Source organism: Cydia fagiglandana, chromosome 27 (assembly GCF_963556715.1).
Source record: "Cydia fagiglandana chromosome 27, ilCydFagi1.1, whole genome shotgun sequence".
Lineage (NCBI taxonomy): Eukaryota > Metazoa > Arthropoda > Insecta > Lepidoptera > Tortricidae > Cydia > Cydia fagiglandana.
Window position 1 is genome coordinate 7,937,687 of NC_085958.1, and position 27,157 is coordinate 7,964,843.

The 27,157-nt window shown below is 38.1% G+C and overlaps 2 protein-coding genes across 2 annotated transcripts in view; one reads left to right on the plus strand and one right to left on the minus strand.

The window, feature by feature from the left end:
• LOC134677864 (scavenger receptor class B member 1-like) overlaps nucleotides 1-8,048 on the plus strand; it is a 56,681-nt gene extending 48,633 nt beyond the window's left edge. The window contains exons 6-11 of the mRNA XM_063536287.1: nucleotides 76-303; nucleotides 1,152-1,266; nucleotides 1,750-1,900; nucleotides 2,515-2,656; nucleotides 3,240-6,746; nucleotides 6,885-8,048. Of these exons, the coding sequence (XP_063392357.1) occupies nucleotides 76-303; nucleotides 1,152-1,266; nucleotides 1,750-1,900; nucleotides 2,515-2,656; nucleotides 3,240-3,947 (1,344 nt within the window). The 3' untranslated portion in view covers nucleotides 3,948-6,746; nucleotides 6,885-8,048. The remainder of the gene's footprint in view (nucleotides 1-75; nucleotides 304-1,151; nucleotides 1,267-1,749; nucleotides 1,901-2,514; nucleotides 2,657-3,239; nucleotides 6,747-6,884) is intronic.
• Nucleotides 8,049-8,742: 694 nt separating this feature from the next.
• Nucleotides 8,743-27,157, minus strand: part of LOC134677873 (putative fatty acyl-CoA reductase CG5065) — a 28,915-nt gene continuing 10,500 nt past the window's right edge. The window contains exons 2-14 of the mRNA XM_063536303.1: nucleotides 25,878-26,008; nucleotides 24,866-24,956; nucleotides 23,850-23,922; nucleotides 23,656-23,746; nucleotides 22,413-22,558; nucleotides 21,135-21,244; nucleotides 20,559-20,642; nucleotides 19,581-19,689; nucleotides 18,304-18,481; nucleotides 17,336-17,406; nucleotides 12,640-12,747; nucleotides 10,898-11,047; nucleotides 8,743-10,036 (exon numbers count right to left, since the gene is read on the minus strand). Of these exons, the coding sequence (XP_063392373.1) occupies nucleotides 9,922-10,036; nucleotides 10,898-11,047; nucleotides 12,640-12,747; nucleotides 17,336-17,406; nucleotides 18,304-18,481; nucleotides 19,581-19,689; nucleotides 20,559-20,642; nucleotides 21,135-21,244; nucleotides 22,413-22,558; nucleotides 23,656-23,746; nucleotides 23,850-23,922; nucleotides 24,866-24,956; nucleotides 25,878-26,008 (1,457 nt within the window). The 3' untranslated portion in view covers nucleotides 8,743-9,921. The remainder of the gene's footprint in view (nucleotides 10,037-10,897; nucleotides 11,048-12,639; nucleotides 12,748-17,335; nucleotides 17,407-18,303; nucleotides 18,482-19,580; nucleotides 19,690-20,558; nucleotides 20,643-21,134; nucleotides 21,245-22,412; nucleotides 22,559-23,655; nucleotides 23,747-23,849; nucleotides 23,923-24,865; nucleotides 24,957-25,877; nucleotides 26,009-27,157) is intronic.

Sequence of the window (27,157 nt, forward strand, 5' to 3'; positions counted from 1 at the left end):
TTTTAACCTAAAAATATTACACGAGTCACGAGTATCTACAATACTTATTCGTTTTAAAATGAAGTCCCCTTCCAGATGTACGACTTCGAAGGCGACTACGAGACCATCTACACCGGCGAGGCCGACGTCCGGGATTCCGGCCTCATCGACACCTATCGCGGGTCCAAAGACCTCCCCCAATGGCAGGGGACCCACTGCTCTAACGTGCAAGGGGCGTCTGATGGCACCAAGTTCAGAGGAGGCGTTACGAGAAATGAGTCACTGCTGTTCTTTAGAAAGAGCTTGTGCCGTGCTGCACCTTTGGTGAGTTTAGGTTATGTTACTCTATAGTTTTTTCTTAATACTTAGTTGACAGTCTATTTCCAACGAAAGCAGCACTACCATTCATTTTACTATGGAAATTGACAATAACACCGATTTATTGAAAAATATATGTCAAAAGCCAGTCAGGGCAAAGCCCAAAGGCAAAAGGCAAAGGCAAGGGTCCAATCTTCATTAGTAGTGGCCTAACTATAACCAACTGAGATTCGTGGCAAATTCATCGAATGGGGGGCATGGCAAAGGGTGTCTGTGCTCACGGCCTCTTGATCAAATTGCGGCCCCTCTCAGGGGCCCGTGGTGTTTTGCCTGCTTGCCATCCTTAAAGGACGACTCACGCTAGGCCGTGTGCCCGTGCCGAGGCGTCCGACATGGCATCTTCTATGACGGCTGATCGGTGATCACGTGGGCTTTCCATAGAAAACGAAGCGCCGGCCCCAGCCCGGTCTAGCGTGAATCATCCTTTAGTGAGCTAGCTATTAAACTTAAGTATTTGTCCGAATATTTTATATGGTATTTTCATTATTAAACTATGGGGCTATTCATAAATTACGTCATTTCAAATTAGGGGGGGGGGGGGATCTGGACATCGGATGATGGTAGCATGACGTAGGAGGAAACGGGGTCATTCGAAACATGATTTTTGGATGATTTTAAGGGGGGGGGGGGGTCAAAAATCGTCAAAATCGATGACGTAACTTATGGACAGCCTTTATGTTATAACATCCAAAAAGCACCCATAATTCATTAAATTAGAGTCAAATTTTGGAAATTTCCGGCAACTCCCGAAATCGAATTCCCGAATATCTACTACAGGGGCTTTTTCTGTCTAGATCCCTGTGGAAGAAGGAGTGAAGGGTGGCCTGAAAGGCTACATGTACACGTTCCCTGAACATCTGTTCGATAACGGCAAACACATACCAGAGAACAAGTGCTTCTGTAGAAATGGTAAGTTCAAATTTTTCACCAAACTGTTAGCCACTTTTAACCTTGTGGCCACCGCGCGGCGCGCTCATTCTTTCTTTCGTGTGGCCACCACAGTCGGCGTTGCTCATCAGAAAGTCTTGCCAAGGCCATAGAGAAATATTAGTAAGAATAGAGTGCTCACTCCATACATCAGTATTCGTACCAAAACAACTATTATTTTCGCAGTCGACATCTAGCGTCGAGTAGCGGAATTATCAGTACCGCTATTTACTAAACGCTACTCGTACTAAAATTCTCTAATATCGCGACTCACGAAAATTATATTGAACAACAATCTACAACTAACATTAAAACCAAAAGGAGTTGAAAATAGAGTTCCGGTTAATCCGGTTATAATATTAGCTGAAAATTGTTGACCATAAGACTTTTCGGTCGTCGCAATATCTATTGTCAAGTAGCAGTTGAATATCAAAATTATAACCAGCTCTTTCTTACCTTCCCCAGGCAACTGTCTCCCGGAGGGCCTGATCGACGTGACGGAGTGCTACTACGGGTTCCCCATCGCGCTGTCCTACCCCCACTTCTACAAGGGGGATGACGTGCTCTTCAACAAGGTGGAGGGACTCAGTCCGAATAAGGAGCTCCATGAGACGAGGTACGTGGGAAACTGACCTCATCATTTCCTTTAACTTGTGTGTGTGTGATATCCTTATCATACGAAGACAAGAGAGAAATATTATTTGATATTTACCAGTCGCTTTTTGGTGAAGGGAAACATCGTGAGGAAACCGGACTAATCAAAACAAGGCCTTGGTTCCCCACTGGGTTTGAAGGTCAGATGGCAGTCGCTTTCGTAATAACTACGACGCCTTGGGATTAGTTGCCAAGCGCACCCCAGGCTCCTATGAGCCGTGGCAAAATGCTGGGATAACGCGAGGAAGATGATGATGACAAAGACAAGAGAGAGAAAGAAAACCTCCCTGGTTAGAGGACTTTGGTCATCTTATTGAATTTTTGGGAGAATTTTTTCGCCCGCTCATTACAGCACAACCAATATTTGACCACCATACATATATAAAAGGCTAAAATCATCTTAATTTAGGTACGATGAGCTGCGAAATCGCAGTGTGAATCAGAGTGTTCAGATATTTTTGAGCACCTCCGGCGTTCCGATATATCTCGTGGCGACTGCACATAGTTTTTACTACTTTGCAGATATTTCTTATAATTTCATTTAAAGTTATTTAAAGTTATTCTTCTCTGCAACAGATTCTGGATTCAGCCCGAGTCCGGTCTTCCTCTGGACGTCAGCGCAAAGATCCAAATCAATATGGCACTCGGAGACATCAGCAAGATCACCAACGCTGACCGCTTCGCCAACTTATACTTGCCCATGCTTTGGTTCGATATTGTAAGTATCATCAATACTAATATCATCAGTATCATTAACATCAAAATCAATGTGCTGCTCGGAGACAGCAAGATTATCAACGCTTACCGCTTCGCCAACTTATTTCTAGCATTATCGGTATTAACGGAATTGGTATTTAAACAATTTCAACCCCAATAATTAATTAGCGTTAATTGCGTTAATATTAACCTTAATTTACCATTTCAGTTGGAATTATCTATACCGATTCCGTTAACTTCACTCCGCTGCACCAAAAATGCTATAAAATGTACGATGTCTATTCATTATTACTATATCATTATCATTAACATCTAAATCAGTATCACCAATAGGTACTAATATAATAACTGACATTAACATCTAAATCAATTGCTCGGCGACAGCCAAATTTCCAACGCTTACCGCTTCACTAATATCCTGCTCATCCTTTGGTTTGATATTGTAAATAGCATTTATGTTGATTTTAACCTACATCACATCCTCATCATTATCCTACTTTTTTTTTAATTGTACACTTATAATATTCAAATGTTGACCCAGCAAATGATAATGTTTTCTAATATTCATATTTTTCTTTTTTCAGAGAATGTACTCTCTCCCGAAGTCCTTAGAAGACCGCTTCAAGATGTACCTAAACGTTCTCCCGCTAGTAGAACAAGGTGCACTCTACGTTCTCTTCTTAACTGGCTCCCTCCTCATCCTCCTGTCCATCTACCGGCTCGCCTTCAAGGTCATGTTCAAGACCTTCGACGGGAAAAAGAAACAGAAAAACTATATCATAGCAACAAACAAGGACAGAGCGAAAAAACACCAAAACATATACGCTCCTTGCGAAATAGCTCTTAACGATACAGAATCAGATAACTCAGATCCACAATTAGATGAAGAGAGACGGCCGTCATTCTTCAAAACACATAGTGACAGATTGAAAGAACTTAGCCATAGATTAGGTGATAAGGTATACGATTCCGTCGGCAGCGTCAAAGATAGGGTCACTGAAATCATTCATGTACAAAAAGTTTTTGATAATAGAAAGGATTCGCTTATCAATAAAGATGAGTCTTTAACTAATGATGGTTTTAAAAGTGATTCTTCTGGAGATGAAAGGACAGGTAAATATGAAGCAGTGAGACAATCTGATAGCGAAGACGATTGTAGATATTTAGAAGTTCTAGACGATGGTAGTGAGTTTGATGAGCCGGTTAACAGATTTCATTTAAGAAGAGGGTCAGAATCACAGTTTAAAGATTTAGATGCTAATGATGAAGTTATACTACAGATTTCTGATTAGTTTCCAGATAAATAGATATTTGGTCAATGATGTTGATAAATATCTGGGAAATATAGAGATGTAACTAAAAGCTATCGCTTTTAAGTTATGTAAAGGGGTTCCAATTGTGACCCTTCGGGTACGGAACCCTAAAAAGAGCCTGTGTGTGCCAATAAGACCAATATGATATATAAGATTGATTCAGAACTGAGTTTTGAGGAAAAAAATGATACATAGCCGTTTCATAGATGGTGTTGCAGACCAAAATCAAATATTTTACCTTAAATTTATTACAAATATGCAGCTTATAAAGATCAGAGAATATTTCTAAATTGACTCAACATTTTGGTCTATCTTTTTTGGACTGTGATATAAAAGCATGAAAATAGCAGGGTCAAACAGATCACTGTGTTACGTTCTTTCCTGTGGACATACACAAAGTTAAGGGCTATAAAGATTAATGTTCTTATTTAACCCTTATCCACGTAAAAAGGTCCTCCTTTTATTTACAGAACTATGATAAAATCATTACTTACATGCCCACAAGCTGTTAACTATTGCCCACAGGAGAGAAAACTAGCGTGTTCGCGCGAACTGTACATTTTTCTCCCCTGTGGGCAATAGTTAACAGCTTGTGGGCATGTAAGTAATGATTTTATCATAGTTCTGTAAATAAAAGGAGGACCTTTTTACGTGGGTTAGGGTTAAATAAGAAAATTAACCTTTATAGCCCTTAACTTTGTGTATGTCCACAGCAAAGAACGTAACACAGTGATCTGTTTGACCCAGCACCACAAAAAAAATATCTTGCCATACTTAATAAAATACTGTATGTAGATGACATTAAATAAATTGGAAATTACACGACTGATGAAATTGCTCAATGTTTGTATGAGATTGTACGAAAAGTACTGATTGTATATTTTGTAAATAAAAAAAGTATTATTAATTAGATTTTAATTTTATTTTTACTTGTAAGTAACGAGTAGATTCCTAGCCTGCTCAATGTAGAATATAGGTAGATAGTTATGAACTTTTATTTTAATAGATTGTATGCCAGTGACATTTTGAAAATGTATGACATTGTTTTCGTTATGTTAGCTTGCACCTGCAATTCTAAACTGAGCAAACTTTTCTTTTTTTAATAAGTTCTTTATTTAACATAATGTATTACAAGGTAATTACTAAATCTAGCGTACATTTGCATCCTAGACAGTAATATCAATAAACTGAGCAAACTAAGTAAATAAAGTGGTGTAAAAATTACATGCAAGGTGTAAAAAAATGGAGATTCGTTTTAAGGGCATATTAGGAAAAGTAATAGTTATTTACGATACAAGTGCGGAAAAGAGTAAGATTTAAGTCGACCAACCCTCCATACAAAGACAAAAATAGTTATTTACGATACAAGTGCGGAAAAGAGGAAATTCGAAGCGAGTGGCGATAAATTAAAACACAACCGAAGGGACACGAGTTTAAATCGACACGAGTTGCGAATTACCTTGTCGCACGTGTATCGTACAACATATGGCCCTTTAAAATTTTGACATACGCACGAAAAGTGATATTTCTCGCACTAGTGCGGAAAAATAGCACTTTTCGTGCGATGTCAAAAGTTTAAAGGGCCATATGTACTGTAAAACGTTTACGATACACGTGCTAATAGGTAATTCGCAACTCGTGTCGATTTAAAACACTCCCTTCGGTCGTTTTTTAATTTATTGCCACTCGTTTCGAATTTCCTCTTTTCCGCACTTGTATCGTAAATAACTATTTTTGTCTTTGTATGGAGGGTTGGTCGACTTAAACGACCTGCCCCACAGAGAACAATGTTTTTTTCGCGTCAATAAATACGACACCAAATATGCCCTTAAAATGATGCTTAGGCAACAATTCCAATTATGTAGGTACCTACATAGGTACCTACGTAGGTACTTAATTTATGACTTAAAATATGTAAGTAGCTAAGTTATGTAATAATGAATAATAAGAAGACTACTTTCGTATAAGTTGTTTCAAGTGTTCAATGTATTTTATCAAAATTATATCTGGTAGTGGAGACTTGATCCTAGGGTAGACTAGGGTGTTTCATTTTTCCGAATTTTCGATTTTCATCTGACTTTGCTCGAATTCTTGTTCTAACTGATAAAAAAATATTATACGTTAAAAAAATTAAAATCCGTCAACATTTAGAGGTTGCACAACATCAACAAAGATTTTTCAAATAACCAACGACTCTACATCGGAGGGCAGAATTTTTTTTAAGCGGCTACCATCAAAGCGGAGAGTAGTGTGATACTGAACATTCTACATATAAATAAATTTTAAAATTAGTAGTAAACTTGGATTTTGGTTACTCGATAAATGTTCTAATTAAGATTTTTCAGTTTTTCCACCTGTTTCCAAAGTGCTTTTATCGTGTTTTAGACGCAAACTTCAGGTTTCTCATTCGATTTTAGTATCAGTTAATTATATTTTGTCATTTTAGAACATAGTACATTTTCACGCAATGTAAGGAGTTCTCACTCTACCTTTTCAACTTGTGCAACCTCTAATCGTTATTCGATTCTTTTGAAAATTGAATTATATAGTTTTTAGTGTGGGGAGACTCCATTGGTGAGCAAAGTCAGGAAAAATATTACAAGTTTTTTTTCTCCATACAAAAGTGAATCACCCTAGGGTAGACAGTCACCTAAATTACAAAATAACACATTGCCAATAAATAAAAATAACAGCCCTAAAAGGAATGCAAGAAATAAATATAAATATCTATAATAATATGTAGTAGCTATTCGCTATTTTGCAATAAATAGAGACCAAGTCTCCTCAGGGCCACTTGCACCGTTTCACTAACCCGAGGTTATCCGGTTAAACCTGGAGTTACCATGGTTACCAATACAATTTGACACTGGGTTAACGGTTTAACCACTTAACCCCGGGTTAGTGGGATGGTGCAAGTGGCCCTCAGTCAAATAATTAAATTTAAATTATCAATGCCAATTATTTTTTTTTGTAATTAAAAATTTAATATCTATGCAATCAATTTAGCAACAATATGTACAACGTTATTACCACACATAATGTTTTTTGTAGTGTGTGTATATTTTTGGTAAATTGGCTGCATTGATATTTAAAATAGACACAAGACGTTATCTTTAAATCAGTCCCAATAGCTCAACCGATAGTATTTTTAATCGATTAAATGTAAAGTGTTAAATAAATTTTAAGGTGATTGTATCGTAAATAGTACTATGTAGACTATATGTGGGTACAGCATTTGCCGAAGCCTAAACGGCTTAAGCCGTTCTTAAAAGCCGTTAATAAAATTCTATACCGGGTGGAACATTTCTAGAGACTGAGCTGAAAGGATAGTATAATCCAGCTTTACGATTATAATAATTAATAACTCGATTGTATAGTTAGACCGTAAAAAGTCTGCAGCTGATTTGATAGCCCACGTAGTGTAAGTGTTATTTATACGTCATAATTTCATAGAAGTTTGACGTTTAAAATGACACTTGCACTGCGTGGGCTATCAAAATCGCTGCAGACTTTTTACGGTCTAACTATACAATCGAGTTATTAATTATAATCGTAAAGCTGGATTATAAATTTAAACAAAATCATTAATAAGTAAAAAATAAAGTACGTAGCCTCAACAATACCCAGTTTGCATAAAAGTCCTTCGTTCTGTTCCACCCGGTATACTATGAATATGTTCTACGTATGCATGAGCGATATATTTTTCATGTTTCGTAAATTTCCTGTAAAATTCTCTTAAATTTCCAAGACCTTTCCAACTTTTTGCATACTCTCCACAACTTTGTGTAGGATGTAGATAGGTTTTTTCCTATAATAAAGATTGAAGGATTTGAAACTTTAACGGCTCAAGCCGATTTATTTTCGATAAATGCAAAGCCCTTAAAGACTTGCAATAAAGCGAGCAATAAAAGCTACTCATTGTGATACCTAAATATGTTTTAATACTGAATAATAATTTAATTAAGTATATTACTGTAATTTACAGAAATGCCTATGTTTGTAATTATTCTGTAGAATTGGTATTTGGTAATGTTTACGGAGTAAGAAGAGTTTGAAGAAAATAAATGGAATTTTATGTTTTATGTTTTTTTTTTTATATCCAGAATAAAAAATTCTTCCGACACTGACAGAAAAGGCACAGATAATATATAGCAAATATCGAAGAACTTCACTAAAAAAAGATTTTTCCACCTCAGCAGCTCAAACAAGGGTACTTTGCTTCTTAAAAACAGTGAGCAAAATGCGATTTTGCTCACTGAGTGAGACAAAATGACATTCAAGTGACCTTTATAGTCATGTCATTTCAACATGCGGGGTCTAATACAAGATCGATATACTTGGGTTCTATTATCTCTGTCCCTCTAGGTATATTCTCACTGCTTAGGGTGAAAAATTTTGTTTACTACACGAGATCAAAGTCATTTACATCTCGTGCCCTTTTGAATCCCTTACTACGCTCAAGATTCTAAATTATAGAATCTTTCGCTTGCACGGGACTCAAAATAAGCACTCGAAGAAATATCTAACTTTGATCTCTTGTTGTACAAATACCTATTTTTAATTCAACCTCTAGGGGCCAAAACTAAACCCAATAACACGACGTCGTGTCAAGGCGTGGCAAGATGACGCCTGTTAATGACCACTCCGTTGGTTATATTCTCCAAGCATAGTGTAGCAATTGTATTTTCACATCACCTATTCGAAAATGTGATTTTTCTTCCCCGAAAAAGTTAGGTACTTACATAAATTAAACTCACAAAAAAAAACGAGCACATAAACAAAAACTCATCGTTTATTTATATAATATCAAGTAAATTGTACATTCATGCATATTATCACCTAATATGTATTAATATTATCTATTCTGATCACAAGATTTTGGTAACTTTATGCTTTGGTTAATATTTGGAAACATTTTTATTTGGTACCTTGTTCTTTACTTATTCCATAGAGAAATAAAGTAAGCATAGAGGGCTTACTTCATACATCAGTTTTTTACCAAAACGCCTATTATTTTCGTAGTGTCGCGTCGAACCAAAACTCTAATGCTCAATAATTTTCAGGTAATATGAGACGTTATCTATGAAAAGGGACCTTATTGTCGTTGGCGCTTACGCCATTATTAACGATGCTGCGATATAAATACAATGCCGCGCGACACTGTGCGGCGTAAGCGCCATCGACAATAAGGTCCCTTTTCATAGATAATGCCCCATATTATAACCAGATTAACCGGAACTCTGTTTTAAGTCCTTCTGCTTGTAAATTGTTGTTGTTGTTGTTGTTGTTGTTGTTGTTGTTGTTGTTGTTGTTGTTGTTGTTGTTGTTGTTGTTGTTGTTGTGGTTGTTGTTGTTGCTGTTGTTGTTGTTGTTGTGGTTGTTGTTGTTGCTGTTGTTGTTGTTGTTGTGGCTGTTGTTGTTGTTGTTGTAATTGTGTTGTAGTTGTAAATTGTTGAGCAATACACTTTTCGTCAGTCGCGACACACGTGACATCTAGTGTCGAGTAGCAGTACTGATAAATCGGCTATTTGACGCTAGACTTAGAGGATATAACCAACGGAGACGCCATGTCTATAATTTTCGGTACAAAATAGTCTGCCGTTTTTTGCGGGGGAGGGGCACATCAAATTTATAGGTACGTCATGTCAGATAAACGTCAGTCCATACATGTGGTTGACATGTGGTTGACCATTGACCGCCTATTTTCGGCAGAGGGGAACGCCTGTTAATGGCCACTCCGTTTGGTTATATGCTCTAAGACGCTAGAAGTCAACTACGAAAGTAATAGGCGTTTTGGTAACAAAGGCACTCTATCTATGCTTTCGCGAGGTTATTTATAGATACGAACAATACATAAATACAACCTAAATTTTTTACTCTAATGTATTTAATAAATATCGCACTGCGACTGACTGTAAAAAAAAAGTTACCAGAATTGACTCAAATTAAAACGTTAGAATAGTTCCTTGAAGCCGAGAATGAACTCCTGAAGATAACTTGAATTGACAATCTTCCAGAATATGAAGCCGTAGAAAGCGCAGTTGACGAATTTGTCCAGCCAGTATACCCTGAAAAAAAAAGTATATACAGATGGTCAAGCAAATCTTGTCAGTAGAAAAAGGCGCGAAATTCAAATTTTCTATGAGACGCTATCCCTTTGCGCCTACATTTTTCAAATTAGCCGCCTTTTTCTACTGACAAGATCTGCTTGACCAAGTATATTAAAAAAAACAACTTTTTTGTCACTATATTCTTAATTATATCATAATCATTCATTCATTGCGAAAACGGGACTTAATAGCGTATGTATTAAGTTTTAAAATTACCCCCGACGTTACGTTTTTATAAATAATAATGTGTAAAAAACCGGCCAAGTGCGAGGCTTCTGGGGTAAGTTGTTACAACTCCCAGTTTTTCATAAAGTGTCTGGTACAAAAGATGCGTAAACATTTTAAATTATTTTGTAATCGGAATTAGTGTCTAGATTACAAACCCTCATACTCAGAATCATACAAACACAGGCCTTTTTCCTAAAACTGTTACAACAAGCCCCAATTACGGGTTAAGTTGTAACAACGTAACAACTCCCAGTTTTTCAAAAAGTGTCTGGGTTTATTGATGCGTAAACATTTAAAATTATTTTGTAATCGGAATTCATGCTTAGATAAATACTTTACAAACCCTCATACTCAGAATCATAAAATTATACATATTTTAAACAATACAGGCCTTTTTCCTAAAACTGTTACAACAAGCCCCCCGCTCCCCTACACCTGATAATCACTATGGACTTTGTATGTATGTATGTAAACACTTTATTGTACATAAGACAAGTTAAGATACAATTAAAAGAAAGTATACAATGTACAAAGGCGAACTTATCCCTATAAGGGATCTCTTCCATCCCTCATCATCTTTGATTATGATACCTTTTATAGTGCGCCCTGGCCTTGGGTAAATCTTCGTCTTTTTCCTTCAGCAAGTATCTGCGGCCGCCAATGATGCACTGCATGAAGTAATCATATTTATCCACGTTTTCTACTTCGTAGTAGAACTCTTCCTTGTCTTCCTGTTTTATCCTGGAACAAAACATATTTTAATAGTTATTTGTACAACCAGTGGCGGATTTGCAGTCTTTGCCGCCCTAGACCCCAGGCCCTGTAGCCTTTCTCAGCACCCATCATATTTTGAGTTATATCTTGTTTTCATCAGCGAATTTTTTGTCACAATTTGCCGCCCCAAAAAAACTTGCCGCCCTAGGCCCGGGCCTACTTGGCCTTAGGGCAAATCCGCCACTGTGTACAACAAGAGATCAAAGTTTGATATTTCTTCGAGTGCTTATTTTGAGTCCCGTGCAAGCGAAAGATTCTATAATAGATTCATGAGCGTAGCGAGTGAATCTAATTTAGAATCTTGAGCGTAGTAAGGGATTCAAAAGCGCACGAGATGTAAATAACTTTGATCTCGTATAGTACACAAAATTTTTCACCCTAAGCAGTGAGAACATACCTAGAGGAACAGAGATAATAGAACCCAAGTATATCGAACTTGTATTAGACCCCGCATGTTGAAATGACATTTGACTATAAAGGTCACTTGAATGACATTTTGTCTCACTCAGTGAGCAAAATCGCATTTTGCTCACTGTTTTTAAAGAGCAAAGTACCCTTGTTTGAGCTGCTGAGGTGAAAACTGAATTTTCATCATCATTTAGCCTCCAGTTGCTCACTGCTGATAATATGCTTCTCTTCGCGTACGCCACTTATCCCGGTGCTGCGCTATAGTTCGTTTTTCTTAGCATTAGAAAGAACTTTAAAGAAGGTAAGCGATCTTGACATGTCTTTTAATTGAAAAACGCCTTTTAAAAAACAATAACTATTACTTATGAAAGCAGAAGAATATAAATGATCGTATTAGATTCATAATTGTTAACATATTCGCCGTAACTTATTTGTAAAATGTCTTTTTCAATTAAAAGACACATCAAGATTGTTTACCTTATTTCTAATGCAAAAAAACGAAATATAGTCTCATCCAGAAATGCTCCGCGATCTTATACGAGCCATAGGCGTTTCCTCCATCCGAAAACGGAAACCAATCCGTCAATATTTTGGTCCACCTGCCATCACTCTGCCTGGTAACATCATCATCATCATCATCATTTCAGCCTATATACGTCCCACTGCTGAGCACAGGCCTCCTCTCATGCGCGAGAGGGCTTGGGCTATAGTTCCCACGCTAGCCCAATGCGGATTGGGGACTTCACATACACCTTTGAATTTCTTCGCAGATGTATGCAGGTTTCCTCACGATGTTTTCCTTCACCGAAAAGCGAGCGGTATCAAATTATATTTCGTACATAAGTTCCGAAAAACTCATTGGTACGAGCCAGGATTTGAACCCACGACCTCCGGATTGAAAGTCAGACGTCATATCCACTCGGCCACCACTGCTTACACCACCTGGTAACATGTCCCGCCCGATTCCATAAGCTTCTTAGGTGATGTGAAAAGCAGTATGTTACATTTAGCAAAATTATTTCCATCCCTGGCGTTAACACTTGAGTCCCTCGCCGTAAATATTATTATATATATTATTAATATCATTTTGCTCTCTTGTGACACAATCTAAGTATTCACTCCTTACTTCAATGGCATCCTATGTAACTTACCTGGATCTAAGCTTCACAAAGTTTTGGTTGGCGAAGGTCCACTGCTTGGTGACGTAGTATCGGAGGGCCAGATTCGCAATGTAGATCCTCCTTTGCACCTTTATTAACCTGCGAAAAGATCAAACATTTTTATAGGGTTAAAAACACAGATTTCTTAATTACCGTAAAATGGGGTGAGTAGGGATTGCGAGGAGAGTGGGGTAATGAATGGGGAGAGAAGGGTGACGCGGGTGAGATGCTTTTAAAAGTCTACTGCTACCTAAATAATGTATTCCTATTACAAGTACATTATTTAATAATTCTATTGAGTGTTATTTTAAATAAGATTTTTAAGAGTTTTTAAATAATTGTTCTACTTGGAAACCCGCGGTGTGGCACCGTCCGTGCCGATCACTGGACATGACACAGTATCTTATACAATTATTAGATAATTATCTTAATTTAGAGCTGGCAGCTTCCTCGCACAAAGAATAAGTATTGCGATACAGCGGGGAAATGCTGCCAGCATCTACGGCACCATTCCGCAGGATAGTTTGTAATTATTTATTAGTGTTCCGTACAAAACTTTGTTTACGGAACACTTATGGGATCACTTCGGTCTTGCAAATCAGTTAAATACGTTTTTCTCAGAGACCGTTTGACATAGATACCTAAAATTTGGAACAGTTATAGCAATTACCACCACTCATATTGTAAATAAGTCAAAATTGCTTATTTCTTATTAAAGGGGGAAATTTAGGGGGTTGAGAGGGGTAGGCTGAAACTTTTTTCATTTGTAAGAATCGTGCGGGGTACCATTAGAAAGCTTGCAAAAAATTAAGTCGATGGACTGATTTTGACTTCATTTTAGACTGCAATAGTTTCGTCAAAAAATGCATTTAAAGTTGCAAGTTTTCATACAAAAATTTTCACCTCTGTCCTGGCGATTTTCGCGAAAACTATAGCTAACAGGCAGCTGACCAGTCAATACCCAACTTAAAGAAGCATGGAGACGGCGGGAAAATTATCAGCTTAACTTTATCTTTATTAGTTTTTCAACTGCAGCTTGACCTGTGGTTGCTTAGGGCTAGCTAACTGATGCTTACGCTACGTCTTACGTAGGCGAACAACGCGCGAACGCGGCGCGGCGCGGCGCGGCGAAAGCGGCCGCCGCCGCGCCGCGCCGCGCCGCGCCGCCTGACATTCGCGTGCAAATCGCGCCGCACCGCGTTCGCAACGAGATCGCTTACGTAGGACACTTCTATGGGCATCAAAGGATTGATTTCGCCGCGCCGCGCCGCGCCGCGTTCGCGCGTTGTTCGCCTACGTAAGACGTAGCGTTACACTGGTCAATTCATATTAGGCGAGAAACATCCTTAGTTAAAACTTTGGCATTGAAATTTATGACTTATGACTTTGACACAAAGTTTAATTCTGCTTGCTTATTTTTGTGGGATATTTAATTTTATCTCAATAGCCTATTACTATAAGTATGAGAGAGATCTACAAAATACGACCTTATTATATTGCAAATAAGTTTCAATTTCGAACGGGCTTTCCAACCAATGGACTAGGCATCTCAAAATCTGAAAAATTCAAATTAAGAATTCCGTTCTTGACTGTCGTTGTGTTGTTTTTTCCACAATAGGACACATAGAGTTAGTAAGGCGTATACAGATAATAAAGTCATTTAATATTTTATGAACAGCTTTGGCCTCGTGTATAGATTTTATTGAGAGTATCTGATTCGTCGAAACAATATACACAATATTCCTTTTCATTTAGTACCATTACATTTCTGTATTAATTGTATAATTATAATATCTATTAATTATATTCAGTACTTATGTATATTTTTGAACGCATCGGTGAGCAACAAGATTCAGGCAGGGCTATAACCGCGAAAATAGAAGTTCGCAAATTGCGAGCATTTTTCTCTATCACTCTAATTACGCCTTCATTGGAGTAAAAGAGAAAGATCCCCGCAAATTGCGAATTTCCGGTTTTCGCGGTAGCCCCTCAGTCCTGTTACGAGAAAATAATTTTGGAAGACATTAATAGTATATGACAGTTAAATATCACAGTTTTTAGAAACAAAGGTAAAATTGACGAAATATTTAAAGTAAGCCGATCTTGTTTTTTAGCAGTTCTAAATAATATTAAAGTATGGCATAAAAAAATAATGAGTTCTAAATTCAAATTGAAGGAGTATACATTTAAGGTAATGAGTTCTAAATTCAAATTGAAGGAGTATACATTTAAGGTATTATAGGCCAAGCGCGCACACGATTCTAATTTTTGCGACACGATTTTAGAATCGCGCTGTAATATATCGCAGAAAATTCACTGCGCGCACTGCGATGAAAAAGTCGACGATTTGTTCATTCTCAACATGGATTTCGTACCAGTCGCTTGTCATGAAACGTGTCTTTAATATGCGATTGCTGTATGACTTTGAGCATTTATAACACAAAGGTGATCCCCGTCTATTTCCATAATTAAATGGTCAACATCTAGCGTCTCATTTTGAGACTCCATTGGAGATGCAGGTGCCGAGATGTTGGGGTTTGGAGAGCGAAATGCCGACTGAGGTCCGGCCGGGGTGCGATTTTATTATCATAGTGCGCGCGGGGCCATACAACTCCGCATGCTGCAATTCACTTTGCGACAATCGCGTCGCGAACAATCGCGGAAAAATGTGACAAATCACAATTTTAAAATCGCTGCGATTTTTTTGTCGCATATGCGCGCACTAACATATAAACACATACGTTGCATTTCTGCGACAAAATTATCGCAGGACAAAAAATCGTGGTGCGCGCTTGGCCTTACTCTAAATTATTATAATACATCAAGCATTCGCGAGATGCTCGACTTCGGTATTCAAATACAAAGCAATAGTACAAGAATCTAACTAAATGCAAAGGCCGAAGGAGCGATTCAAAGATCCGAAGCGTCCGACAGACGCGCGCCTCCCGTAACGCCAAGCGCGCACCACGATTTTAATTTTTGCGACACGATTTTAGAATCGCGCTGTAATTTATCGCAGAAAATTCACTGCGCGCACTGCGATGAAAAGTCGACGATTTGTTCATTCTCGACATGGATTTCGTACCATTCGCCTGTCGTGAAACAATATGCAATCGCTGTATGACTTTGAGTATTTATACCACAAAGGTGATCTCGTTCTATTTCTATAATTAAACGGTCAACATCTAGCGTTTCATCCTGTCATTGGAGAAGCAGGTTCCGATAAGTTGACGCTTGGAGAGCGGAATGCCGACTGAGGTCCGGGGTGCGATTTTATTATCGCAGTGCGCGCGGGGCCATACAATTCCGTATGCTGCAATTCACTTTGCGACAATCGCGTCGCGAGTAGTCGCGGAAAAATGTGACAAATCACAATTTTAAAATCGCTGCGATTTTTTTGTCGCATATGCGTGCGCGTGCGTGTTCCATATAAATACATACGTTACATTTCTGCGACTAAATTATCGCGCGACAAAAAGTCGTGGTGCGCGCTTGGCCTAACTTTTCCAAGTATTTTTATGTACAAGTGTCTAAGTCGCAAGATCCAAAGGCTGAAATCGCATTGGGCCGAAAGCCCGAAGCATCCAGGAGGTCAGTTCTAAACACAGGTAATTAATACAAGTCGACGCTTATCATGAATAGTGGCACAACTCAAAATGAAATGCCGTTCGATTTTAAATCCTACCAGTAAAAGATATTAAATGCAATAGCATTTCATTTTGAGTTGTGCCACTATTCATGATAAGCGTCGAAGTGTCTAAATGCGAAGGCCGGAGGCCGAGCTCAGCGTAGGGCCGAAGGCCCGAAGCCTGCAAGATGCCAGTGGTTAAACAAAGAACTGACAGCCTGGACGCTTCGGGCCTTCGGCCCTACGCGGAGCTCGGGCTTCAGCCTTCGCATTTAGATACTTATACTATTGTTCTGTGTTTAAGTACTAACATCCAGTGCCCCGTTTATCAAAAGCTTGTAACTTGTAATACAATCGGAAGTCCCTTTCTAACAAAAGTTGTCAAAAAGGGACTTCCACTTGTATTACAAGTTACAAGCTTTTGATAAACAGGGCACTGGACGCTTCGGGCCTTCGGCCCTACGCGGAGCTCGGCCTTCGGCTTTCGCATTTAGACACTTGTACTATTGCTCTGTGCTAAAGCGATGACATTTTGCTAAAGCTCGGCCTTCGGCCTTCGCACTTAGACACTTTGTACTATTGTTCTGTGTGTGTAGTTGAATACGGTATCCTAAAAACAGGCAAACAACATCTGTAAAATGTAACGATGCGAGCGGTACGGCTACCATCAGTTTGACATTGACATAAACGCTACCGTGGGCGTGAACGTAATTTACTTTCTATGCATCTCGCTCGTACTGACATATTAGTGCGAAAGAGAATACCTATAGGAAGTAAATTACGTTCACGATATCGTTTACGTCAATGCCAAACTGATGGTAGCCGTACGGAACACTAAATGCCTCGAGCTATCTCGGGCTTGGCCAAATTATTTTTAGATTAGTATTATTTATTTTTAGATTTAGTTTTTAAGTTTTGTAGATTAGTTATTTAATTATGTTTTAAGTATTATTTTTGTTTGTAGGTATTAAGTTTGTATGCACTAATAAAAAAAAATATTGGACTAAGATATAAGATATTAAATACTTATATACTTATACAAGTATTGGTTATACTTACATTGGCTTCTTTCCGAGTATCCAAAGAATGAGATCGATGAAAATAGCCGGTAAAAGGTGCAAAAATAAAACCTGAAAAAGAAAAAAAAGCTTTCAAACAGAAGTAGGTAGTTCGTGAAGCTTTAATTTAAACCATTTTCAATTTAGAGGCCCGGCTCGATCACGAAAAGTCTTTTAGAAATCGATTTTTGCTCATGTCGTCTCGGATATAGGGAATGCAAATCGGTTATTTTTTGTATGGAAATAACCGCGGTTTCGGTTAAAAACCGATTATTTTCATACATTTGCATACCCTACTCGGATATGGGTATATTTGGTATTAATGCATTTAGTATGATGCCCTGAACACAAATATATGAGATGGCAAGCGCGAATGAGGTGGGGGTAGTTGCTGTGACGTCATAAAGTCGGCAGTACAAACTTGTTTTATTACCATGTCGGGTACCAAATGAATAATCTTTATTGCACTGACAAAATATTAAATTACATAAATTATTATAAGACATAAATAGGAATATAAAACTAAAACTAACTACAATTAAAATAACTAAAACTAAAAATTAAAAATACCTATCAAAATTTGGTGCCCTCGGGAGGGTGCCCAACACGCAGGCAGCGTTCCCGCGCTGGATTGCGATGGCAATTCGCTGCGCGAGAAAGCTGCCCGCGCGGGGGTCGCCCGTTGCCTCCCTCAACTTGTTATTTAAATGTACAGCGAATAAAATAATTTAAATAAATTTTTGGTTACTGATGAAGTTAAAGTGACGTCACAAAGTTTGTGTCTCCCCCCTCCCCCATGTCACAATATGTCACATTTTCTTGACCCCCTCCCTCCCCCTAAACGTGTGATGTAATTAATGGATAACCCCTTACTGTTGAGCTCGTTTATTTTAGATGTTGAGACTATACAAGATTTCGGAAGGTAATCATCTAATTGTTGAGTAACCGACATATACGTATCTTACTAACCTTGATGTAATGTATAGTTTTGGAGGTGGTAATACACCCGCCCACCATCCAAAGGATGTCGTTGAGGGGGTACTGCGCCCCCATTCTCTTGCCGGTCTCAACAAGCTCCCCCATTGTAATGTTGTTGAGCTTCCCTGCGCAGGAGTTGTAGATCTCAATGTCGTCTGTCGGCTCTAGGCTGTAAGACAAAACCAAGTAAATCCCTAGGTCACACACGGAGACTAATTAAATTTTTGTTTGTTCCCTAAAAATAAGTTTTTTAGATGAAAAGCGCAGAACAGATAGACAGATAGATACCTAGGTAAATAATTTTCACAATTATTGCGAGCAAGTTTACGTGCCAACGCGATCGCTTGGACAGGTCTCCACGGAAGAGCAGCGTCAAGATACCTGAAAGGTAACTTGTCTCTAAGCTGAGGAGAGACCTATTCAGTGACGTTTATGTTTTCTTCTTCTTCTTCCTCGCGTTATCCCGGCATTTCGCCACGGCTCATGAGAGCCTGGGGTCCGCTTGACAACTAATCCCATGATTTGACGTAGGCACTCATCATCATCATCATCATCTCAGCCTATATACGTCCCACTGCTGGGCACAGGCCTCCTCTCGAGCGCGAGAGGGCTTGGGCTATAGTCCCCACGCTAGCCCAATGCGGATTGGGGGATGACGTAGGCACTAGTTCTTACGAAAGCGACTGCCATCTGACCTTCCAACCCAGAGGGTAAACTAGGCCTTATTGGGATTAGTCCGGTTTCCTCACGTGACGTTAGTGACGTTTATGTTTTATATTTATAAAAGTGTTGTATTAGTTTATAAGCAATACTGTAAGCGTCCAGAATATAGTTATTTGTTTTACAAGGGGGTAAAGTTGTTGTTTAACCGCTCGTGCTAATATTGATACCCGAGCAAGCGAAAGATTCCAAAATTGAACCACGAGCGTAGCGAGTGGTTCTAAAAATGGAATCTTGAGCGTTGCGAGAACTTCACAAAACACAAAATTTTCCACCACACCAACCCGAAGAAAACATTAGATGTAAAATATCAAAATCAAACCAAATCAAATCCAAATTAATGTTATTAAATATTTATCATCCAAAATCATCATTTAAAAGTTAATTCTACCAGCAAACATACCTAACAAAACAACTCTGCATTTGATTACTTTGCCTCACATGTGAATAAAATTCAACTTTGCTATCAGTTTTTGAAGTGCAAAGTAAGCCTTTCCGCAATTTATTTTCTTCTGCTTCTTCTTCTTTCTTCTATTTATCAGACTTACGGTTTAGTGCCTCTAGCCCAGGCAGCTGCGATGATATTCTTGATGGAGACGTCGACAGGAATGTAGTCGGCTATGAGAGACGGATCGGAATATAGACTCCGCATGATCCCTGGAAACAACGGTAAATGTTGAAGGCAGCTTTTTCAACGCGCGTTAAAAATGCGTTTGAATGACACAAATGGATAGCCATGTATGCGCTTTTTATCAAGCGTTATTGGATTTTCGACTTTAAGCCTTGGTCGTTAAATCGAATTTAGAGTGCGGACAGATTCAAGCGCTTTTTTTACGCGCGTTGAAAAAGCTGTCGTGCGAATGGGGGCTATATGCTCAAGAGGCCGGCTGGTATAATTCGTTGATAGAGTTAGACCAAGAAAAGTCTGCAGAGATTTTAATAAACGCAATGCAAGTTTTATTTATGCCTCATGATATCGTAGAATTTTGACGATTAAAATAAAACTTGCGCTGCGTGGGCGATCGAAATCTCTGCAGACTTTTCTTGGTCTAACTCTAGGATTCTTTAGAAGTGCATGCTTACGAAGTTACAAAGTCACCTTATGTACCAACTTTGCTACAAAATTTGCACTTAAATTCGAAAGTTAATTTAATTTACAAATTATCATATTGTGAAAATTCATAAACTAAAAATACTAACTAAATTCAAAAGTTTGTAATTGTCAAACTAATTAATTAGGTACATAGTACTCAAAAATTGATTTTAACGTACCTAACTATAAGAATGGTATCTATACTAAAAGTGTCGACAAAAATTACAAGAATTCTGACTGGTTAATTTTAAATGCTGGTTGATGGAAATATACTTACCTACTAATAGTAGGTAATAATAATATTTACCTATATTAAAAAGTGGTATCTTTGCCAGTACCCACGAATAATAAGGACCCCGAATAAATCATTAAATTCTGGTTTATTTTAACAAACTACCTACTAAGAAGGGTCTCTGTTACACTGAAGTGGTACCTTTTCCACAGGCGACAAGGATCCCGACTGGTCCATTGAAGTTTTCAATCCATCCCGGCATCGGCTCGGAGACACTTGAAATTACTGGAAATGTAGAGAAAATGAAGTAAAAGCTACACTTATAAATAAAAAAATACTATAAATAGTTTAAATTGCTGTGTATTACAACAAAAATGTATTTAATTGTTTCTTCTTAATGCAAAAATACGAAATTTGGCTTGGCTTAACTACAGATAACTTTATTGACATACATACGGGTACAGTCAAAGAATTTAATTTCACACACAGTCACAGTGTCAATCAGTATAAAAGTCGCTTAGGGACCTCATACTATTGTCACTGTGACAATGGTACTGGAATTAAATTCCTTAGTCGCACCTTTGAAATAAAAATACAGAAAAAACTACTCGAGTTTTTTTAATACTTCAATTTATCCCTCGAAACCTACCAGTTTTAAAAATATGTTGTTCATGCAACGGCACGGTATAAACTATATAAAAGAAATGGTAATGCGGTTTTGTATCTCTCTCCTTTTAAGTTAATAGGAAAAAGGTAAGCAATATAAGATTGAATTACCAATGGAAGGCCTGATGATAACGGCGGGGAGCTGCCCCTTTTGCTCGTACACGACATGCTCGGCCAATTGCTTCGTAAACACGTAGGTGTTTGGCAGCTCGCCGAGGTACCTGGAGAATGAAAACAAAGATATACAGGGCGTTTGGTACCTACATCATTGCCAAATTAAAACAGCAGATAGGTTGAGTCATTTGCTATCTACTCATGTCTAGAAAAAAAAATGGCCATGGTTTTTTTTACTACTGCGCAAGTAAAAATTTGAAATTTACGAAAAGCTGGCATAAAGCTGAAAAAAAATTGCGCAAAATTAAAAATTTCTAGGCCTAGGAAGATAGAAAATGACTCAATCTATCTGCCGTTTTAATTCGGTAAACGATGTACCAAACACCCTGTATATTATAGTCAAACCAAGATATGTGGACCGACTTGGGAAGCGACAGAGGGTGAACGAGCCACCGAAAACGTCAAATTTCTATGAAAATATTACGTTTATCGTGACACTTAGAGTCAGACCGTGAAAAGTCTGCAGTGATTTTGATAGCACACGCAGTGCAAGTGTCATTTTAAACGTCAAACTTCTATGAAATTATGACGTATAAATAACACTTACACTGCGTGGGCTATCAAATCCGCTGCAGACTTTTCTTGGTGCGACTCTACCTACTTTACTAGTAGTAGTAAGTAACTCTTTATTGTACACTATAAGATGATGTGTATTAGTATAGTACCCATCAATATGCGGGTACCACATTTAGGAGAATATGGTCTCCATTATACTTACTTAGGCGTCACGATCCTCAATGTATGCTCATCGATATTTTCGCACACGTTGAGGGTATTTCGCCAATAAACAAAAAGATACAACATCTTAAAATTAATATTTTTTTATACTAACTAAAGATTCAAAATCCTCTGTGTTATTTCATCATTGTACTGTCAGTACTGTCACACATGCATCATAGTCATTAATGTCATTATGAAGGTAGGTATCTCCTGAAAGTGGTCTCTACTATACGATACTCGTACTTACTTAGGCGTCACGATCCTCAATGTATGCTCATCGATATTCTCGCACACTTTTAAGGTATTCCGCCAATAAACATAAAGATACTACATCTTAAAATATATTTTTTATACAACTGAAGATTCAAAATCCTCTGCGTAATTTCGTCTTTATACTGTTAGTACTGTCACACATGCATCATAGTCATTAATGTTATTATGAAGGTAGGTATCTCCTGAAACTGGTCTCTATTATACCAAGATACTCGTACTTACTTAGGCGTCACGATCCTCAATGTATGCTCATCGATATTCTCGCACACTTTGAGGGTATCCCGCCAGTCAGCGTGAGGGGGATACATGACCTCCTCAATTGGGTCTCTGTTGGTGTTAGAGTAGGACGTAGAAACGTGGACTAGAGCCTGGAAATTATTATAAATATATTAGAAACTTGAAGAGACAGCGCAGGATCGACAACAGTGGAGAACCCTTCTGAGAGCCCTATGTCCCTGATGTGATTTAGACTATATGCCGCATATTTTATAGTATAATGTAGTATTTAAATATCGTGACTGTATTATTTTTGCATGCTGCATGGTAGGTCATAAGAATCTAGTCATAGTTTTAGGTAATATTCAATATTTCTATGCCTATTCAGGCAGGATGTGCTGTTCAGAAATTGTATTTTACATCTTTATTGTACCGCATTCAAGAAATAAATAAATGATTATGATTATGATTAGGGATAACAGGATACCATCATCATCATCATCATATTAGAAACTAGTCTTTGCTGATAACTTTATAAAATACAAATTATTTACAATAAATTAATAAATGTAAAAAAAAAAAATGTTAAAAAATGTAATTGTTTATGTTAAAACAATATATTGAATTTTACACCATAATTTAGTTAAGTGGGTAGAGAATGAGCAATACTCGTGACACCGCATATAAAACCTTAAACTTTAAAAATAATATTTTTTATCACTCAAAGGAAAAATTAAATTCTACAATTGAAAGATTAGTCCCATGACATTTGAACCTCCACCATTTATCACCACTATTCACCACTCTATTGGCAAACAGCCCGCCTGGTGGTAAGTGATGATCGTAGACCACGGACGTTTGTAACTCCAGACAGAGCTAGGTTCCACTTGAGCAATACCGTATCTTATCACTAACACCGTATAAAACAATGTCACCCGCCGCAGTCTGTTTGTATGTTCGTAATAAACTCAAAAACTACTGAACGGATTTTCATGCGGTTTTCACCTACCAATAGAGTGATTCTTGAGGAAGGTTTAAGTGTATAAGGGCTACTTGCGCCATTCACTAACCCGGGGTTTACCGGTTAAACCTTTGCGTTACCATGGTTACCAGTACAATTTGACACTAGGTTAACGATTTAACCGCTTAACCCCGGGTTAGTGGGGTGGTGCAAGTGGCCATATTTTGTTAAGGTTTTGTGTAACCCGTGCGAAGCCAGGGCGGGTCGCTAGTTGTTTTTTTAACTAACCTTTAGATCGGTAATTTCTCTCGCCAGATCAACGATTTCTTTCGTGCCTTGCAAGTTCAATTTGCATGCAAATGTTAGAGGGTCGTCGAATCTATAAAAAAAAACAAATAGGTCATACATACATTTATAGACATTGTTACAATAAATGTGGCGTTCCTCGGGTAAAGGTTCCTTATGGCGGTCGGTAATCTTACCTAACGCTAGCCGCTACGTGGAATATGATGTTGACTCGGTTGACGAGGAGAGTGCGGTCTTCCTCGGACAGTCCTGAAAAACACGAATACAAATGATAACTATACTTTTTTTTTTATAGTGTTTGAATTTTATTTATGAATCCTTCATAATAATACTTATACTTCATAATTATACTTGTATAGGGTATTTGACTGTATTTAAAATAAATTATTTTAAACCATGCATAAAATAAAGCATCAGAAGATAGGAGAAACGTTGAATTATTTTTAGACGCAATGTCTATCTTAAAACCCGTATAAACCTATAAAGAGTAGGTAATTTGATTATATAACGTCTTTAATATATAGTCGCACCAATAAAAGTCTGCAGCGGATTTGATAAGTGTTATTTATATATACGTCATAATTTCATAGAAGTTTGACGTTTAAAATGACACTTGCACTGCGTGGGCTATCAAAATCGCTGCAGACTTTTTACGGTCTAACTCTAAATTCCGTAGCAGCAAATCGTTTTCACAGTTCGAATTATATATATTTTTATGATCAGCGGTAAATACCCTTTTATTTGATAGCTCACTAAATAAGATAGAAGAATTTATTTTTCTTAGCACATTTTGTAAATCCTTATTTAACCAAAATAAGATTTAAGCGCGTATGTTGCATATATATTTTAAATCGCCTTTCAAAGCTCTTCATTTTGAGACCCCACTCGATAGGTTTGCAAGATTTTTTTTCTAAACGTCACGCAATATTGTGTATTACGTCCGCCATATTGGTTTTATAATGACGTCATATAGCCTATGTCACCCGGGATGACGTAAGGATTCTAATGACATATCATACATCTAAATCGGTTAAGGCATTCAGAAGTTATGGTGGAATAAAGAAACCCACATAAATAAAAATATAAATACATACAAACATGAACGCTGAAAACAATACACTCTTTTTGTTTGGGCAGTCGTGTAAAAAGGAACTGATTTAAGAGAATGATGATAGCATATTGAGAGTCTCACCTAAACCGTTTTCCAGGATGTCTCCGGCAATCACGTGGACCTTAGACTCGAACACGCCCGGCCTTTCTCTCTTCAAGCGGTCGTAGAGGTACTGAAAACAAAAGATCCGAAATACGTGTATATGAACACATTTTCCATATGCGGATGCGGATCCTCATAAGGGCGTCCGCTAGCTGGCGCGGATGCCATGCCATCGTGCCAAAATCGTTGCAGACTTTTCTTGGTCTAACTCTAGGGCTTATTCGCTACGTCCACGACTATCACGCAACCAAGCACCCGCAAATCTAGGGGAAAACGTCAATTCACTACATCTTATAAAGCTACTCCAAAACTCAAAAACTACTGAACGGATTTTCACACGGTTTTCATCTATCAATAGAGCGATTATTGAGGAAGGTTTAGTGTATAATTTGTTAAGGTTTCAAGGCTCCTCTTCACGTTGGGCCAACGCCAACGCCAAAGAGGGACGCATTTATACGTCAGAGGGAGCAAGTGATATTGCTATCTCATTCTAGCCATGCGCGTCCCTCGTTGGCGTTGGCCCAACGTGAAGAGGAGCCTTCACACATGAAACCCATGCGAAGAAGGGGCGGGTCGCCAGTTGTAGTCCGTTGCACAAAACTTACATTTGTGGAGTAACGAGCAGCCAACCGATCCTCTAAAGGGGCCCACTGATTAACAGTCCGCCGGACGGTATCAGCCTGGCAGTTAGAACAAAATTTTGACAGTTCCGAACAACTGACAGGCCTATACCGTCCGGTGGACTGTTAATCAGTGGGCCCCTTATTGCCACTGGGGAGGTAGGTACTTCTGTCTTCGGGCATTCTCATTCTCTTCTGTGTTCGGCTCAGCATTGCTTCTATACTGTAGTACTATTATTTGAATTCTGTGCTTATGGCTTTCTTGGACCCCATGAGTAATTAAATGCGATCCAGGTCCGTGCAAGAGTATATCAGCTATTAGGAGTATATGGATAGACAGACCGACAGACAGACAGAATACAAATACTTACATTAGTGGCGTACAGCTCCGCTAATCGATCCTCCGACTTGACGCCTTTTTTGGACCTCATGAGCAAGTAAATACGATCCAGATCTGTGCAAGAGTATAGCAGTTTCTCGATCAAGACTTTGCCCATGAAACCTGAAAGAGTAGAGTATTTTATTAAGTACTTATGGAAAGGTACATATTTTTCTTATAAATGTCTGTACTAAAAATAAAATATCTTATAAATAAAAGAAATATTTCAATACTAAATGAAATGTAAATAGGTATGGGTAGGTATCTACAAACTTATAACTAGGTAAATATAAAAATTAAGGGTATTATACAGGGTGTTACTGAACATCGGGCTTTAAATCCAGGGCTCGATTCTACTCGCTAAACTAAGCTACTTTTATTATGGCAACAACCTCGAAATCCTGAATTTTTTTTTACCCTTTCATACATTTTGGCTGATCAGATGTCGACGTTTTCTATGGAAAAGCCAAAAAATTTTCCCCGATTTTAGGGTTGGTCCCATGTCCCATAGTAAAAGTAGCTCAGTTTAGCGAGTAAAATCAAGCCCTGGAATTAAAGCCCCATGGTCAGACACATACTGTATGCTATTAGGCCATAGGTACCCGGCTAAATGTACCTAGCACGCTGCTGGCGTTTCCTTTTTGCACGGCTAGCGAAATACGCTGGACTAAAATAAAAATGCGCCGGACCTGGGGTCGCCAATAAATAAAATAAATATTCATTAACCCTTTATAAGGCAGAGGCGATATATCGACCACATACGCTCAATCAGAAATTCAACCATACTGTTTTAATAATAGGGCTCAAAATCGTTTGCATTAATTGAATATTCAACTTGCTTTTAAAATAGATTTTTGAAATGTAGGCTTCTGATAGCTGCAACAAATTCTGCGATAGCACGTCCCTGTCAACGGGCCTTATAAAGGGTTAAATAGGTACGCGGTGATTAAATGATTAAATCACTGCGTTCGAGCGCTAAACCACCTCGGCAGAAATGAGTGCATTTCATCCCTTGGTTAACAATCTACTATTAATCTCTTGAACCACTTTGTACGATTTGTAGGTATTTTGTTTTTATAATTACTAACCAAATTATAGACCCAGAAATTCTGAAATAAATGATTTTTAGGGTACCGTACCCAAAGGGGGACCCTATTACTAAGATTCCGCTGTCCGTCCGTCTGTCACCAGGCTGTATCTCATGAACCGTGATAGCTAGGCAGTTGAAATTTTCACAGATGATGTATTTCTGTTGCCGCTATCTTTAACAAC